This window comes from Loxodonta africana, chromosome 19 (genome assembly GCF_030014295.1).
Source record: "Loxodonta africana isolate mLoxAfr1 chromosome 19, mLoxAfr1.hap2, whole genome shotgun sequence".
Taxonomy (NCBI): domain Eukaryota; kingdom Metazoa; phylum Chordata; class Mammalia; order Proboscidea; family Elephantidae; genus Loxodonta; species Loxodonta africana.
In genome coordinates this window covers 10,104,470-10,116,701 of record NC_087360.1, presented here as the reverse complement: position 1 = coordinate 10,116,701, position 12,232 = coordinate 10,104,470, and the positions used below count along the sequence as shown (strand labels likewise).

Below are 12,232 nucleotides of genomic sequence, written 5' to 3'. Positions count from 1 at the left end.
TCTGGTGTCATAAAATGGACATTTGTGGATCACATGATCCATGCTACCGAACATAATTATGAATTTATAGAGGTGAAAAGGGATCTTAAAACTACCTAGTTCAAATCCCGCACGTTATAGATGAGGGAATTGGTAATTGCAGAGGTTGTTTCATCTCCAAGGTCATCTATTGAGAATTAAACTAAATGACTTAACCAAGGTCACACCCACTGAATAGTGGTGGAGCCACAATGGCTCTCCTGGTCTACTGCCTTTTGATCACCCAAACCCTCTATCAGTTATATCTAGGCTCGAAGTCTCCAAGCACTGTCATTTTTCTGATTTACTCAGCAACTCCAGGACCTGTTTCAACAGCCCTGCCTCTTGTGCTTTAAAACAGTGACATTTGGTATATAGGCTACAGACTAAGGACACAGAACTAGGTAACATTTCTGAGCTCTTACTGTGTATCCAGGACACTGTAAAGGAGTTTATGAGTTAGGAGAGAATGTTACCATAAATTGCAGTGGGGTGTGCTCTAGCTTTTGTATCCCAGAAATGGCCTCTACCTCAGCAAAGCAAGACAATCACGTCATTTAAATGCGGTCCCTAGATTGTATTGTTGCTGTTGTTAGGTGCTGTCGAGTCAGTTCCGACTCATAGCGACCCCATGTACAACAGAACAAAATACTGCCCAGTCCTGCACCATCCTCACAATCCTTGTTATGCTTGAGTCCATTGTTGCAGCCACTGTGTCAGTCCATCTCACTGAGGGTCTTCCTCTGTCACTGGCCCTCTACCGAGTATGCTGTGCTTCTCCAGGGACTGCTCGGTCCCTTCTGGTAACATGTCCACACCCTAGACTGAATAACTATGAGTGACCATGGCCCTCCATTCTTGCTGCAAAAGCTAAACTGGTAAGAACCTTATTTCATATTTTACGAGACAAAAACTGGAATTCCAAACACTCTTCTGTGTGTGGGTGTGGGTGTGGCTGCTTCCAGCCTTTTAGACAGGACTGTAAAGGCTAAGAACAGAATTGACCACATTCTCAGATGGCCACAAACATCTCATAGCAGGAAAGGGGCTATACCCAAGGGGTGCAGGCAATTATCTCTTCCCCTACCTTGTTATAAGTGTAGGGTGTTGGCGAGGTAGGTATGATGCCAGACTTCTCCTTCTGATGCCTTCTCTGTGCCTCTAGTACCTGTCAGAGTGGGCCAAAAAGGAGGCTTTACTGAGAAATCGCACAACCGACCTGCAACTTGAGACAGACTGCTGGGAAAAGCAGAAGGGGTTAGACAACTAGCAATTAACAACAGAAAGAAAAACTCCACCTAAACATTTCAAAAACTTTCTTCCTTGTTACAAACAGCAATTTATCAATCATTGCGCAGGACAGGATTTGTTTGTAAAAAATGTAATGCCTCTTAAAAACACATTAACACATGAAAAGATGCCCATCGTCACTAGTCATCAGGGAAATAGCAATTAAAAACACGACAGAACTACCCATTTGCTTGAATGGCTAAAATCAAAACAACTGACAGGTGTGACTGAGGGTGTGGAGCAGTTTGAACTCCGTGGTGGGAGAACAAAATGGTACAGTGCCTCTAAAAAAGTCTAGCAGCTTCTTAGAAAGTTAACTTACACTGACCATGTGATCCACCAATCTCACTCCTAGGTGTGTACCCAAAGAAATGAAAATATATGTCCACACAAAAACTCATACACAAATGTTCATATAAGTGTTATTCTTAACAGCCCCAAAACAGAATAGGCAATCAACAGAATGGATAAACTAGTATATCCATACAATGGACTACTACACAGCAATAAAAAAATTAATGACACAACACAACATGGATGAATTTTAAATGCATTATATTATGTGCAGGAAGAAAGACTTCCAATATTTATGATTCCATTTATACAGCATTCTGGAAAAGGCTGACAGAAGAACAGAAAAGAGACCTGTGACTGCCAGGGGCTGGAAGTGGGAAGAGGAGTCTCTGGGTGGTGCAAACGGTTAAGCATTTGGCTGCCAACCAAAAGGTACCATCCACAGATACCTCTGAAGAAAGGCCTGATTTGCTTCCAAAAAATCAGCCACCAGAAACCCTATGGAGCACAGTTCTACTCTGACACACATAGGGTCGCCACAAGTCAGAATCTGTTTGATGGCAATGTTTTTTGAGGGATGGGAGAAGAAGGACTGACTAAAAGGGGTAGCATGAGGGAAGTTTTTGAGGTGATGGAACTGGGCTACTGTATTTTTACACAGATAACGCATTTTTTTAACGCATGCCTTCTACGTTTGTTTGCCAATCTTTCCTCTCCCCCGCCCCCCAGGTAGTTTCATAAGTGCCCACGCTAATTTTTTTTTACAGTAACGTAAAAAATTAGCATAGCAGTGCTTATGAAAATACCTTGTGGGGGAGGGAATGGTTGGCAAACAAATGTAGAAGACATGCATTATCTGTGTAAAAATACGATCTATCTTGATCATGATGGTGGTTAAACAACCAGTGCTCTGTCTGGACTTGCCTCAAATCATAAGATCAAGTCCCAAAGGATTCAAACTGCTTTCCAGTAACTTAACTGCATCTGAGAACAGTTCCCAAGAATATGCCAAAATATCCAGCACCCAAGAAGGTTAGCATTCACAATATCTGGCACTCAAATCAAAGATTACCAGGCAGGAAAAAACAACCAATAATGAGGAGAATAATCATTCAATTCAATAAGCAAGCAGATGTTAGAATTAATAGAAAAGGACATTAAAACTGCATCCCATATTTTCAGAAAGTTAATTAGGGTGGATTTGAACCTCTAGGCGGACTCAAACCATCAAGCTTTCAGATAGCAGCTGAGCAGATGAACTGTCTAAACCACCCAGGAACCCCACATCACCACCAGGCTAGTAAGCGCCAAGTAACAAGCAACAGTGGCCTACTGCTAAAGGAGGGGCAAGATTGTGAAATGCTATCCCCGCTAAGGCACAGTCACACAGCAGAGGGTACAGAAAGAACATTCAAACAAACAAAAAAACCCCATGTCACCCCAGCCTCCACCCAAACACAAGGTAACAGGAGAGGAATTTGAAGTCAGTGGTGCACTGAAGATAACCATAGCAACGACAAACTTAAGCCCGGCTCAACTTCTGAGCAAAGCATACTCTTTACCTCACTCTCTACAGATCCTAAAGATATATGCAAGACTATTAAAAATAACTTTGTTAGTAAACTCAGCAATTTAGATGAAATAGTCAAATTTTTTGAAAGACACAAATTACTACAACTGGCTGAAGAAGAAATACGAAAGCTGAATATATCTGTATGTGTTTATTAAAATAAATTAAAAACCTTTTCACAACAAAAACTCCAGACCCAGATGTCTTCACTTGTTTTCTATCAAGCATTTAAAAAAGAAAAAATACCAACCTTACACAGACTTTCAGAAACTAATTTTATGAAGCCAACATTAATTACCCTGGTATTCTGAAACCAAGCAAAGACATTACAAGAACAGAACAGTATGGACCAATATTCCACCTGTTCAAATTCTTAACAAAATATTAGCAAATCAAATCAAACAAGAAGATAAATACATCATGACAAGCGGGGTTTATCCCAAGAATGCAAGATTGGTATAATGTTCAAAATCATTACAATTTATCCTATTATCAAAATAAAGGAGAAAAAAATTTATGAGTTGAATAGTTGCAGAAAAAGCACCTGACAGAATTCAACACATACTAATTTTCAGTAAACTAAGAAAAGAATGAAACTTCCTTAAGACCATAAAGGGCAGCTACAAAAAAATAACAATTAATACAATAATTAATGGTGAATGAATGACCACTTTTTTTGTAAGATCAGGAACAGGGCCAGAATGCCTGCTCTCATCACTTATATTCAACTGGTAGTCCTAGCCAGTGCAATAAGGCAAAAAAAAAAAAAGAAAGAAAAGGCAAATATACCGCAAATAACAAAGTAAAGTTGTTGTTATTCACAGATGACATGGCCTTGTATGTGGAAATTCTAACAAATCTACAAAAGAGTTACTAGAAAAAAGACCAGACTTAATGGTCTGACTGAGACTAGAGGAATCTGAGAAGACATGGCCCCTGGACTCTGCGTTAACCCAGAACTAAAGCCATTCCTGAAGCCAACTCTTCAGACAAAGATTAGACTGAACTATAAAACATAAAATGATACTCTGGAAGAGTATGCTTCTTAGTTCAAGTAGATACATGAGACTCAATAGGCAGCTCCTGTCCGGGGGTGAGACGAGAAGGCAGAAACGGACAGAGGCTGGTTGAATGGACACGGGAAATCCAGGGTGGAAAGGAGGAGTATCCTGTCACATTATAGGGATAGCAACTACGGTCACATAACAATGCGTGTATAAGTTTTTGTCCGGGAAACTAACTTGAGCTGTGAACTTTCACCTAAAGCACAATTTTTTTAAAAAGTTACTAGAATTAATAAGTGAATTTAGCAAGATTTCAGAATACAAGGTCAAAATACCAAAGTCACTTGTAGTTCTATAAACTAGCAATAAATGACTGGAAAATGAAATTTTAAAAAATATTACTTATGATAACATCCAAAAACATAAACTATAAGGATAAATTTAAGAAAATATGTGCAAGACCTATATATTAGAACAATAAACATTGCAGAGATAAATTATAGAGCTAAATAGATATACCATGTGCATTGACTGGAAGATTCTATATTGTTAAGATGTCAACTCCCTAAAGATTAATCTGTAGATTAAATGCAATACCAATTAAAATTCCAGGAGGCTTTTCTGTTATAGAGAAGTGAATTCTAAAATTTATAGAGAAGTGAATTCTAAAATTTACAGAGAAATGCAAAGTCTAGAAAAGTCAAAACAATTTTGAAAAACAAATTTGAAGGACTTACATTACCTGAGGTCAAGACAATATAAAGCTATAGTAATCTAGATGATATTGCTATGAAGATAGACATATATATTTTCATATAAACAGAATACAGAGCCCAGAACGGAGCCAAACATACATGGTCAACTGATTCTCAGCAAAAGTGCAAGGTAATTCAATGACAGGATAGTTTTTACAACAAATGATGCTGAAACAATCTGATATCCCTAACAGGAAAAAAAGAACATTGACCCTTATTTCTTATATAGATACACATGTACAAACACACACACACACACACACACACAAAACCCAAATGGATCACAGACTGAAATGTAAAAGCTGAAACTACAAACCTTTTATGAGAAACCCTAAGAGAAAATCTTCATGTCCATGGGTAGGCAAATATATCTTAGATACAAACAAAGAGCATTAACCATTAAAAATAATAAGAAATTGGGGAATTGGACCTCTTTAAAATTAAAAACTTGATACTAAAAATACCATTAAAAAACTAAAAGGCAAGCGACAGACTAGCAGAAATATTTCTAATCCATATGTGACAGGCAGAACCATGGCCCCCTAAAGATGCCCATATACTAGTCCCTGGAACCTGTTAATGTGTTTCCTCCCTTCTCAGAAGGGATTTGCAGATGTGATTAAGGATCTTTTTTTTTGATTACCAGTTTTATTCCATTGATTTTTATGTCTACTTTTATTCCATTACCGGACCTTCTTGATATTGTAGCTTTGTAGTAAGTTTTGAAATCTGGAAGTGTAATTCTTCCAAATTTAACTCTATTTTTCAAAATCGTTTTGGTTATTTTGAGTCCCTTACATGTTCATATGAATTTTAGGATCGGTTTGTCAATTTCTACAAAAAAAGGCAGCTGGGATTTTCATAGGGATTGCGTTGAATCTGTAGACCAGTTTAGGAAGTATTGCCAACTTTCCAATATTAATTCATTCCAGCAAAAGTTTTGTCAATTTTGTCGATTTTTGCAAAGAACTAAGTTTTGGTCTCACTGATTTTATGTCTTTGTTTTCTATAAATTAAGTACCTTGATGGGGGGGGGGCGGTGGGGAGAGTAGCCTGGATTACACAGGTGGGCCCAATGTAATCAAAGGGTCCTTATAAGAAAAAGGCAGAAGGGTCAGGAGTCAAGAGAGAGAGACTGGAAGATCTGTGCTGCTAGCTTTGAAGATGTAGGAAGGGGCCACAAACCAAAGAATGTGGGCAACCCGTAGAAGCTGGAAAAGGCAAGGGAACGGATTCTCCCCTAGTACCTCCAGAAGGAACCAGCCCTGCCAATATCCTTGATTTTAGCCCAGTGAGCATCATTTCAGATTTGCTACCTCCAGCACTAGAAAATACTATGTGTTGTTTTAAGCCACTAAGTTTGGGCAATTTATTACAGCAGCATAAGAAATTAATATAGCATATATATATATACAACAAAGAATTTGTACACAGAATATATTAATTCTTACACCTCAATTATAAGACAAAGCAACAACAAAAACAGAAAAGGGCAAAAGATTTGTATACATACCTCACAATAGAGAACAGATACAAAACCAATAAGCGCATGAAAAAATGCTCAACAACAGCAGCCATCAATAAACTGCTAATTAGAGTGACTAAAATTATACTGATAAACATGAGATATTGGTAAGAACATGAAGCAAATGGAGCTCATATATTGCTGGTGAGAATGTAAAAGGGAACAATTATTTTGGGGAAAGGTACTTACCTAAAGGGGGAAAAATAGGTCCCCCAAAACTTGTAAATGAATGTTCATAGCAGCTTTATTCACAAAAGCCCCAAACTGAAAACCCAAAATGTTTACCAGTTGGCAAACAGATAAACAAATATGGAATAGCCATCATGATGGAATACTATACAGCAATAAAAAGGGAAAAACTACTGATACTTGCAGCAACATGGATGAGTATCAAAAACATGCTGAACAAAAGAACTAAAACATAAAAAGTACATGATTCCATTCTTATGAAATCCTAGAACAGGCAAAACTAACCAATAATAACAGAAAGCAGACTGGTAGTTGCCTGGAGCCAGGGTAAAGTTGGGAGCGGACTGACTGAAGTGATGGAAGCGTTCTCTCTCTCGATTGTGGTGATTATACAGGTGTATACATTTGTCAAAACTCAGCAAACTACACACTTAACTTAGGAGTTTTATTATATGTAAACCATAACTCTAAAATCATACCACAATAAAGCTGATTTTAAAAGAATTAAATGCCCACACCAAATGAAGCAATCTGGATTTCTGAAGCCGAGTTCTTCCACCCATTTGCAAAACACAACTATTTGTGCAGTGGAATAGAAGGAACATGAGTCTACAGGCAGCTTGGTAATATATCCCAGGGCAGGAATAGCACATGCTTACCTGAGGAGCTACATAATACGGGGTAAACTGAGGTGTCATCAGGTCACCTTGGTCAATTTTGGCAAATCCAAAGTCACACAACTTCACTGGGGCATCCTGAAATAAAATAAATGGAAATCATTACTCTGAAGTTCTTGGCAAACATTAAAGGAAAATCTGGGTACAAGATGTTACCCTGAGCTTTCATGAGTCTCTGACTGAGATGTGAGACTATGAATAACATGTCCCAGGTCTGGAGACAATGATTCAGACTAACGAATTGTTCTTAGTAATACAGAAATAAGGAACTTCTACTGACTCATTGAGTTAGCCTTGTTTTGTAACTGGTAAAGCCAGCAGTAAACCTGGGGTCTTCACCTCCTGCCCCCTCACTGTATTGGCCCATCACCTCATCAGTCCAGGGTGTTATTCTGCTCCTAACATTAGCAATAAGCTTCATGATAGCCAGAGCAACTTACTGGGTGGGACATGGTACATGTGGCAGGAGGTGGGTCTGGAGGGAAACACACCTTATCAGGGTAACAGTAAATGCAACTGTTAAGTTTCAAGGTGATATAAAATAGCACATATATTCCTGCCCCTTCCCAAAGCCCCTCCAAACAATATCCAAAATCATAAGTCCCACAAATACTGGTCAGTACCATGCAAAATTATCAATGCGAGAGGTATAATACAGTTTCTCTGTGCAAGGGAATTCCCCTAACATAAGAACTTGTAAGAGAAACAAGCTGTCTGAAGCACTTTGGCCTAAAAGCCTCTTCACCACGGATTCAGAGCACTCCAAACACAGGCACACCCACTCCTGAAGTGTGTTGAGAGAGGCAGCACTAAAATGCCAAATAGCAAGTCTTCTCACCAAAGAGTTATCCTTGAAGAGCAGATTTTCAGGCTTGAGATCTCTGTGTGCGATATTCAGTAAGTGACAGTGCTGCAGAGCCAGAGCTATCTGGAAAAGGACACAGAGGAGCAACCACTTCTTAAAAAAGACAAATGTTTAACACCCCCTGGTTTAGAGAGCTCAGGACGGTAACAGATAATTCTTAAAGTCAATTACAACTGTGGTCGGTTTTCAATTGTAAAGCAGAAATGAAATAAGACTTGGAGTACCAAAACAAAGACATGAATTACGCCTAGTTAAGTGCAACCTGTATTTTGTTAAACAAAAAGAAAAATACAACAGTAAAACAGAATCCTTTGTCAGAATAGGCTGATAGTTAAATCCTGTACGAAATGGAAAAAATGAGATGCTTCCATTTTTATTCATCTGAAGTCTGACTGGCACTGCAGAGGAAAGACTATGCTAGACCACTCCCCGAGCAGGCACTGCCTTCCTGCAGCAGGGCACCGGGCACTGTCACCTGGTTCAGAAGAGAAGGGCACTCTCCAGGGAGCTCAACTTCAAGCTCCACCTTCAGGAAAACCCGAAATCAGTGACTGGATTTTTCCAACTGATCTTTCAGTTTGCTCATCCTGCTTGTTGCCTTGTTTGTGTGGATATGAAGGGTTTCATTTTACAGAAGATTATCAGAGTTCATCCTTTACTCCTAATACTTGAAAAATCCAAAATGTAATTTAAAAAATCAAATGGAAATAAAAGATTCTACCTGTGCTTCAACTCTCAGTATGGAGTTTTCTTAGCACTAGAAATAATCAATTCCTCCCTACCAGAAAGGAGGCATCAAAAAATGCTTGAGGCTCATGGAAAAATTTGGAAGAACTTTCTGTTAGGAACCAATAGGGCTGTGCTTCCTGGTTTTCTTTCTTTGCCTTGCTTGCTTGGCCTGATGATAGGCTTTGAGGGTTTAGCTTTTCATTTCCTAAAGAGGTTATTTCCAGCTGGAATCCTGGTATTATTTGTGATATAAATCATTCCTATAGCAACTAAATGTCAAAATAGGGACAATAGCACTGAGAAAAGCCCAGAATTATAAAGATCTTAGAATATTATTAAAATGTGAAGAGATGAGAGAAGATGGCTCATACAAAGGAAGTATCTTATACACAGCTATCTTAGAGTGTATTTTCACACTGTACAATCTCTCAGGTGGCATCAGCAGCATTTTATCTCAAAGTCCAATAATAGTGCGTAGAAGCTACATGTCTCAACTAAAGACATCTACAGTCTACAAAGGAGTAAGATTACCTTCCTTCCAGAGTTTATTTAAATCTGACAGTAGGCCTTAGGAAATGGTCAACAATCAGTTAAAAACACAACCCCCCCCCCAAAGCATAAACGGGGTCACGTTTCTCCTGTTAAGACATCTTTTCTGATTACATAACAAAGCAGGCAATGAGAGATCAAATAGAGCTTTTCTGTAAGCTTTCTTTTATTGCCCCCCAATGAAATTGCGCTTGTTAACCAACATCGTTGGCAGTTTGATTGGTACCCGGGGTTAACTTGCCTGCTTTGTTACTTGGCTGGCTTGCTTCTCTGTAAAGTGCCGGTGCTGGCTGATTCTGTGAAATAGCTCTCCCCCTTCCATCATCTCCATTACAATTAAGAGTCGAGCCCTGTTTGAAAGCATTTGATTTTGTTAAGTTAAAAAAAAAAACAAAAAACTGAAACATTAAGTAGCTAACCTAAAGACAGCTCACCTACAAAGTGTGTAAGTACTGCCTAAGCCCAGTCCTACCAAGCCTCTATGGATTGTACTCCTGAAACCACCAGCTGGACACTGTGTTTAAGGAATATTCCCGACCTACCATTTCCTCCACCATTTCCTAGGAAGCTAAAATGCAAGTAAAAGAATTAGTTTTGAAGACAATGACTCCTTCAAAGATACTAAACTTGTTATTACCAGATGTTAAAGAAAGGATATTTTAAGTGACATATTTTGTAAATGTATTTTAGGGCAGCTAGACTGAAAGTACATTGGAAACAGAATACCACTTTGTGTAGCCCGTGCACTTTAAGTCATTCGTTTGGTGTTTGGGCTTTCCTGGCTATTCTCTCTCGGGGCTAGTTTTCCATGTGGCCCACAGTGTGCCCAGCACGATGGCTGGACAGGGTTACACGGTTACTAAATAAGAGCAAAGATTCTCAAAAAAAAAAAAAAAAAAATCTGTGAATCGTGGTTATAATTCCTTAATAAATGCTTCCCGCTTCCATCCAAATGCTTTCACCAACAGAGCACAGTTGTGAGAAACAATCGGTTGATTTCCCATTTGTGTTTATAAATCCACCTTCTTTTGCGACTTTGAAAACTCTTAGCCCTCCCCACTTAAAGTTCTACCCCTCATCCACATCACCATTCTGCTCCAGTTATCCTAACAGCTCCCCTCCTCTGTAAGCTCCGCAGCTTTTATGCATGCCTCTCCTTGGTGCCTATCATGCTGCTCCAATGGTGTGTTTACATCTCTGTCTCCCCAGCAGAAACCATACCTTATTCAATTTTGAATCCCCTGGAAGAGACTTCGAATGCCACTCACTGGGTTTGGCTAACATTTGGCAACTAAAATAGTAATGTAGATTTCTCCTTTTAAAAGGAAGTCAGACTAAGCAGTAAGGGCTTTTTTGCCATATTAACCTCTAAGACTTTGCCTAGAATAACATTTGGGCCTCTCTGGCTAACTTGAAATATAATCAGTTTAAATTTCAAATTAAATTTTTTTTTTTTTTAAAAAAAGAAGTGATCAAAATAATCGGGGGAGCCCAAGAGTGGATAGAAGTATAGATGAAAGATTGGCCAAAATTACTAACTCTTGAAGTTGGGTGATGAGTACTTGGGGATTCATTAGACAATTCTATCTGCTTTTATATACGTTTGAAATTTTCAAAAGTACGACATAAAGAAAGAGAGAAAGCAAGCGCACACACAAGAGCGGAAGACTCCACTACACCTTAGCATACATATAGAAAGGCAGGCATGTGATGACAATCCCGTGTGGTCTTACCTGGGGCTGGACTCATAAGGAAACTGTACACTGTTAGCAAACACTTCAATAATCTGAACTATATTTGGGTGTGTGGCACACATCATGTGCAGGCGTACCTTAAAGAGAACAGAGGGAACGCTTCTGTACACAGGGATACCAACATTGTCTCATCCAACTTTCCCCAGAAAACTGACTGCCATATAACCACGCTAGTGCAAAGGGGTAAGATTATCTCTGAATGCTTTTTCTATGAAAAAACCTCACCAGTACATACTTTCTACTGTCCTATTAGCAAATGGAAAATTGGGCAAATAACTCATTTTAAAAATTGCATCTCTCTAAGCAGAGGGATAAATCCTTTGATGCACATTATTAATGTGTCATCACCACATCCAATTTAAAACAAACACGTATTTCAAACCACGAGAAGCATCCTCGAAGACATCCCGTAGCATCACTTTCACACCACCATTCACCTGACCCCTCCTCGTGCTATTTTCTCTCTACCCTTCAAGCACCGTTTCTAATAAGCAGAAGCTGAAGTAAACCTGAATACATTGGGCCCCAAGGATCACATTAATTAAAACAACAAAAGGTGGCTGGAAGGAAATGCGGCTCTATTAGGTGACAGCCTTCAGTGTGACAGATCCAGAACTTCTAAGGGTATCAGGAGAAGGGGAGGAGGGGTAAGGACAGACATATATAATTCTTTATACATCTCTTTATTCTCTCCAGGAAGTTGCCTTAATGTAAAAAGAACAATTCTTAGGCACTTCAAATTTTTAGGCAAGTCAAGGCAATAAAGGACCATACCTCATTTCTAGCTTTTGGACGATCAAGAAGAATTTTCAGTGCAAACCGTTCTTGGGTAGATTTCTTCACACAGACTCTATATTTGGAGAAAAAAATCAATGAGAGACCATGTAATGTTACAGCAAAAGTGAACGTAACAGTTTGTCCTTGAAGAACTGTACTTTCTGATCAAGAGTCTGTCCAAGTGCATCAGGAACTTCTCCAGGGTTAACAGCTGGAGGGAGAGGCAGAGAAATTTC

At 39.0% G+C, this 12,232-nt stretch overlaps 1 protein-coding gene across 1 annotated transcript in view; it reads right to left on the bottom strand.

The window, feature by feature from the left end:
- MAPKAPK5 (MAPK activated protein kinase 5) overlaps positions 1-12,232 on the bottom strand; it is a 49,345-nt gene that overhangs the window by 26,826 nt on the left and 10,287 nt on the right. The window contains exons 3-8 of the mRNA XM_064272221.1: positions 11,994-12,069; positions 11,199-11,296; positions 9,707-9,815; positions 8,161-8,250; positions 7,305-7,400; positions 1,106-1,186 (exon numbers count right to left, since the gene is read on the bottom strand). Coding sequence (XP_064128291.1) covers positions 1,106-1,186; positions 7,305-7,400; positions 8,161-8,250; positions 9,707-9,815; positions 11,199-11,296; positions 11,994-12,069 — 550 coding nt within the window. The remainder of the gene's footprint in view (positions 1-1,105; positions 1,187-7,304; positions 7,401-8,160; positions 8,251-9,706; positions 9,816-11,198; positions 11,297-11,993; positions 12,070-12,232) is intronic.